The sequence below is a fragment of the Oratosquilla oratoria genome, chromosome 22 (assembly GCF_046742065.1).
Source record: "Oratosquilla oratoria isolate Oo_2021 chromosome 22, ASM4674206v1, whole genome shotgun sequence".
NCBI classification, from domain to species: Eukaryota; Metazoa; Arthropoda; class Malacostraca; order Stomatopoda; family Squillidae; genus Oratosquilla; species Oratosquilla oratoria.
In genome coordinates, this window is record NC_134798.1 from 45,305,184 (window position 1) to 45,311,532 (window position 6,349).

Consider the following 6,349-nt stretch of genomic DNA (forward strand, 5'->3'; position numbering starts at 1 on the left):
ACTTTTCCCTTAATTACACGACCTTCAAGCGTCCGCAGTATTTCATTTTTCATCAGTGTTATGATCGCAGATTTAGACTAGAACATATGATGGCTGCGGTGGTCGTTGGAGGCTATAATTATGAGTGACAGTTACCTTCGCGTGTTTTACTATGAACTTCGTCATCATCACCTTGTCCTCAACTGTACGACAGGAGCTACCCCTGTATTTTGACGTCCTTCCCTTACTGCTCAGTTCTTATTCATACGCAGCTTGGTATTCAGAAGAACTACGAGTATCTTTGCAGCTATGTTTTATAACGTACGCAGCTTTGTATCCAGCCGACCTACAACTACCTCCTACGTCTCTACCAAACAACTAGCTCACCCCCGTATCCACTCCTGCTAAACAACAACTCACCCCAGCACTGGTCTACACTGTCCAGTCACACTCACAGCCTATTTGCGTCTAGGCTGCAACCATACTAGACTGCTTCGTCAACTCACACCTACGCATCAACTCCATTTATCGTCCTGCAAATCAACTTATTCCTCTGCAAGATGACCTACGTATCTTGTACATACGCAGTATATCCTCCAAGGTTCCTGTTGTCTCACTTCCTGTTTACATCGAGGGCTACCGTACGACATACACAAAGCACCACGATTCCTAGCTGCCACCAACCACAGTGAACACCAGCACCTCGCAGCCTCCTCCTTCTCCCAACCGCTACCACCTAGGGTCGAGACTGCATCATACACCTGCTTCCAGTCACCAATATGGTCGTCTTCTTTGACTTGCCAGTCCCGCTGCAATATTGGACAGTCTTGCCGCCAGGGGAAGCTCTTACAGTGGATAGCGGACTACCTTTCCAATAGAACTGCCAGAGTACATCTACAGGAGGTGGAGTCCTGTTGTCACCCCCTGGAAAATGATACACCTCAGGGTGGGGTTATAAGTCCCACCTTGTTGAACCTGCTTATGGTGGAATTATTAGCCACCTTTCTACCTACAGGATGTCATCTCTTATCCTACGCAGACGATGTCACGCTGGTGGTAAGAGGCAGACGGACCAAAGCCAGGAGGACGCAAAAGTGCCTCGACAGAATTTCCTTAAAATGCGAAGAGCTTGGCCTCAAGATCTCGCCACCAAAGACCAAAGCCATGTGTTTTGGCACTAGCGTGACACCGAGGACCAGGCTCCTGCTGCAGGGACACGAGGTAGAGTGGGTCAGTACGCACATGTACCTTGGCGTCTGGCTTGACTCCAGGCTGTCTTTTAAGATAGAAGTGGCCTACATCCGGGGAAGGCCCTTCACCTTTATCAACATATTGAGGTCCTTGGCGACCAGAAAAGCAGGAGCCAACAGCGCTGTCCTCCGGATATTTTACGTCAACGCAATTCGACCACTGATAGACTATGCCAGCAGTGCTCTGGCTGGTCTATCCGAGTCACAGTTGGTCGGATTGGAGGCAGTGCAAAACCAGGTGCTGCGTGTAGTACTTGGCGTGCCGCGCTGGGCTCTGGTTGCCAATATGAAGCAAGAAACAGGATTGCTGCCTATCAGTGCGAGGATCTCTGGACTGATGGTAGCCTCGCCACCAGAGTTATTCAGAGGGAACATGACTCGTTCCTACAGCGAAGGCTAATCAGCGCCCTCCAACACGATCCTGATCTCTTTCTGCAGAAGAGGTGGTCAGCGAAGTTTGCACGCCACATAAGGGGACTTCACCTGCATGACCTCATCCTTCAGAAAAGGAAGGATGTACCGGTTGAAGGTCACCTGCAATCTTCCCCTGGGAGAGGCTGCCGGCAAAAATCTCAATAATGACGTCGAGGCGTGATGCGCCGCTCCCGCGGCTGCGGGCGGACATGGAGGACACGATGAGATCCGTCACCCCCGAAACTGTGCTGTGTACTACACGGATGGCTCGGTAGACACTGAACACAACGTGGTAGGTCCAGCGTTCGTCATGGACGACCCATAACAGAGAGTAAGGGTGTTGGGCACCCGCTGCTCAACGCAAGCAGGTGTTGCAGTGGATCTAGCATTGACCCATGCATTCAACACCCACCAGAGTAATGTAGTTGTACATACTGATAGTTTAGCTTTACTATAACTAGTTTCTAGACATTATTATAATGACTACAAGCATTTACTGACTTTTTGCTATTTCAGCTCAAGTCCCTCCGTCAGCAAGGGGAATTAGTCGTCCTGAACTGGGTGCCAGGACACATCGGAATTAAAGGGAATGAAGCGTTAGAAGACAGGGAGGCTAGAAGAGCAGTCGCAGAAGTCATGGACGGCGGAACTGGTGTCCTCCCGAGCCGGACAGTGATCTTGGCCATTGCAGCAAGAACAATAGCCAAGAGGGAGCTGCAAGCACTTAGGAGGCTGACAGCCCAGAGATCCTTAGCTCGCTGGTACCATGGTGCTACAGCGTATGAACGGCTGGCCCCTGGAGTACGACTCTCCGGGGCCCAGGAAGTTGTCCTTCACCGCCTCCGGTTCGGATATCGGTGCTTCTGGGACGTGAAGGGACAACCGGAGAACTGCAAACACTGTGGAGCAGCGAGAGCCAACACGCTAAGCCATTATGTAGCTGTCTGCCCAGCGCGTGTGGGCCCCCGGACTTCGGCGGGAGGACTGATACGTAGACTGACGAGGACGCTCACCTCATATCAACTGGGACGTCTCCTTCAAGTGCCACCCCCCAGATGATACGGACTGGCTTTTTACCGCAGACTCCGTTACCGTATCTCAGAACAGTATTACGAACATTTTCTTTTTACTTTATATAATTTGTGACACTAAATTTTTGTTTCAGTTTATTACTTACTGTTTGTGTTGTGTAATTACCTGTGTTCATCATATCATCTTCTATGTTTCGTGTGTAATGCTTTTCTGATCCCTCAGCGTAGGTCTTGCAGAACTCATAGTGCCACTACCAGCCGCTACAACTCAGCTATTTTGTGACAATCTTCATGGCAACCAACTGTTGATTGTTTACCATAAACAGCCGGCAGCTGGGTTCCGTCTCTCACGTAAAGACTTACATTCACCATGGATTTTCTGTTCAAGTTTTTGTAGTTAACATATTCTGTTGAATATTTATGAGTCATATCGTGTGTATATTGCATTCTATAATGATATATGTTTATTTATGGTGTACCCGTCCTTTTAATAATTCCTTTGTACACTAGGTTCCCTTGTGTCTACCCTCGTATGTACTTATCAACTACATCTACTATAGCCTGTTCTATATTCTGTCTACCCTTCATGATTCATCTCTTCGTTTATAAGGTAAGTGGATAATACTTTGGACATTTCCAGGTGCAATACTTCCAATTGAGTCACTTCATGACACGCAAGAGCAACCATAATAGACAGCCTTCCCCAACAAAGTCCTCGACTCTTTCTCCGGCTGACCCAGTCCAATCCGCTGTTATGGCTACTTAACCCTCTTAATCTTCTGCTCCAAATGTGATTGTGACTGTAACACTAGTAACCGAAGCATCAACTTCCTTTTTTTAATATTACAAAATGCAACACCCTCCCGTATCGCCCAAGTTTAAATGGCCTTGTTGAACGCCAAAATCATGAGACCATTAATGTTCTCCGTCACCTTGCCTCTGACCGACATCTTTCTTGGCATGAACACGTTCCTGTCACTAAATAGTGCCATATCATCGGAATCGCCCCCATTTTGTCTTCTCTGGCTTGGACAAAAGTCTCCCATATGACCTTCTTGTTTCAAGCTTAGGGCATGTCTACAATTTCGATGATTATGTCAGTCAAACTTTTCAATTTTAGCTCTCTCTTCAATAGAATTTATTATTAACTTACTCTCGAGAAGGAAGACATGGCACAACTTCAGCACAAATCTGCGAGAGACTTCTTTTGAGAAAGGAGACATTCTTTATTCACTAAATCGTGCTACTACTTCAAAAGTTTCTCTTAGATTTCTTGGCCCTTACAGAGTCATTCAGAAAGGATGAGGTAATAAAGTCAGAGCATGCATTCTGCCTGACTAATAGGAAAACGCATTGCACCTTCATCACATAAAGACAGTTCCCCGTTGCTTCGACCTTTGAGATTTTTTGGATTTTGGGTCATTATGGTCACCTGCACCGATTTACCCGCTATCACACCCACAGGTCGAGGGCGGCAAGGGCTGCCGCGGAGTCCAATTGGACATCAGTCAGGCCAACGGTATGGGTGCCACAGGCCTAAACGTGATTACTGGGTGAAAAGGCCCAACTTTGGAGGGGTGTCACCGCCACACCCTTGGTCTCAGGCTTCTCATGTCTACCTTGATCTGCACTGTATCCGACTCTCTCCTTCTGGGACACGTTTGGATCAAATCGGTCACCTTCGGATTTTGGGTTAAATTCTTGGGGATCCTTTGAGATTTTTTGGATTTTTGGTCATTTTGGTCACCTGCACCGATTTACCCGCTATCCCACCCACAGGTCGAGGGCGGCCAGGGCTGCCGTGGAGTCCAATTGGACATCAATCAGGCCAACGGTATGGGTGCCACAGGCCTAAACGTGATTACTGGGTGAAAATTCCCAAATTTGGAGGGGTGTCACCGCCACACCCTTGTTCTCAGGCTTCTCATGTCTACCTTGATGTGCAGTGTATCCGACTCTCTCCTTGTGGGACAAGTTTGGACCAAATCGGTCACCTTCGGATTTTCGGTTATATTCATGGGGTTAATCCTTTGAGATTTTTTGGATTCTGGGTCATTGTGGTCACCTGCACCGATTTACCCGCTATCACACCCACAGGTCGAGGGCGGCCAGGGCTGCCGTGGAGTCCAATTGGACATCAGTCTGGCCAACGGTATGGGTGCCACAGGCCTAAACGTGATTACTGTGTGAAAAGGCCCAACTTTGGAGGGATGTCACCGCCACACCCTTGGTGTCAGGCTTCTCATGTCCACCTTGATGTGCACTGTATCCGACTCTCTCCTTGTGGGACATTTTGGTCACCTGCACCGATTTACCCGCTATCACACCCACAGGTCGAGGGCGGCCATGGCTGCCGCGGAGTCCAATTGGACATCAGTCAGGCCAACGGTATGGGTGCCACAGGCCTAAACGTCATTACTGGGTGAAAAGGCCCAACTTTGGAGGGGTGTCACCGCCACACCCTTGTTCTCAGGCTTCTCATGTCTACCTTGATCTGCACTGTATCCGACTCTCTCCTTCTGGGACACGTTTGGACCAAATCGGTCACCCTCGGATTTTCGGTAAATTGATGGGGTTAATCCTTTGAGATTTTATGGATTTTGGGTCATTATGGTCACCTGCACCGATTTACCCACTATCACACCCACAGGTCGAGGGCGGCAAGGGCTGCCGCGGAGTCCAATTGAACATCAGTCAGGCCAACGGTATGGGTGCCACAGGCCTAAACGTGATTACTGGGTGAAATGGCCCAACTTTGGAGGGGTGTCACCGCCACACTCTTGGTCTCAGGCTTCTCATGTCTACCTTGATTTGGACTGTATCCGACTCTCTCGTTATGGGACAAGTTTGGACCAAATCGGTCACCTTGTGATTTTCGGTTATTTTGGTCACCTGCACCGATTTACCCGCTATCACACCCACAGGTCGAGGGCGGCCAGGGCTGCCGTGGAGTCCAATTGGACATCAGTCAGGCCAACGGTATGGGTGCCACAGGCCTAAACGTGATTACTGGGTGAAAAGGCCCAAATTTGGAGGGGTGTCACCGCCACACCCTTGGTCTCAGGCTTCTCATGTCTACCTTGATGTGCACTGTGTCCGACTCTCTCCTTGTGGGACAAGTTTGGACCAAATCGGTCACCTTCGGATTTTCGGTTAAATTCATGGGGTTAATCCTTTGAGATTTTTTGGATTTTGGGTCATTTTGGTCACCTGCACCGATTTACCCGCTATCACACCCAGGTGGACAGGGCTGCCGTGGAGTCCAATTGGACATCAGTCAGGCCAACGGTATGGGTACCACAGGCCTAAACGTGATTACTGGGTGAAAAGGCCAAAATTTGGAGGTATGTCACCGCCACACCCTTGGTCTCAGGCTTCTCATGTCTACTTTGATGTGCACTGTGGCCGACTCTCTTTTTGTGGGACAAGTTTGGACCAAATCGCTCACCTTCGGATTTGCGGTTTTTATTCATGGGGTTAATCCTTTGAGATTTTTTTTAGATTTTGGGTTATTTTGGTCACCTCCACCGATTGACCCGCTATGACACCCACAGGTCGAGGGCGGCCTGGCCTGCCCTCCAGTCCAATTGGACATCAGTCAGGCCAACGGTATGGGTGCCATAGGCCTAAAGGTGATTACTGGGTGAAAAGGCCCAATTTGGAAAGGTGTCACCG

General features: G+C 49.0%; 1 protein-coding gene across 1 annotated transcript; it reads left to right on the top strand.

Moving 5' to 3' along the window:
- The first annotated feature begins 2,219 nt into the window (after nt 1–2,219).
- On the top strand, nt 2,220–3,284 carry LOC143037244 (uncharacterized). The gene is made up of 2 exons (XM_076205370.1): nt 2,220–3,025; nt 3,185–3,284. The coding sequence occupies exon 1, from the start codon at nt 2,280–2,282 to the stop codon at nt 2,700–2,702; it is 423 nt and encodes a 140-aa protein (XP_076061485.1). The 5' UTR covers nt 2,220–2,279; the 3' UTR covers nt 2,703–3,025; nt 3,185–3,284.
- Nucleotides 3,285–6,349: the final 3,065 nt, after the last annotated feature.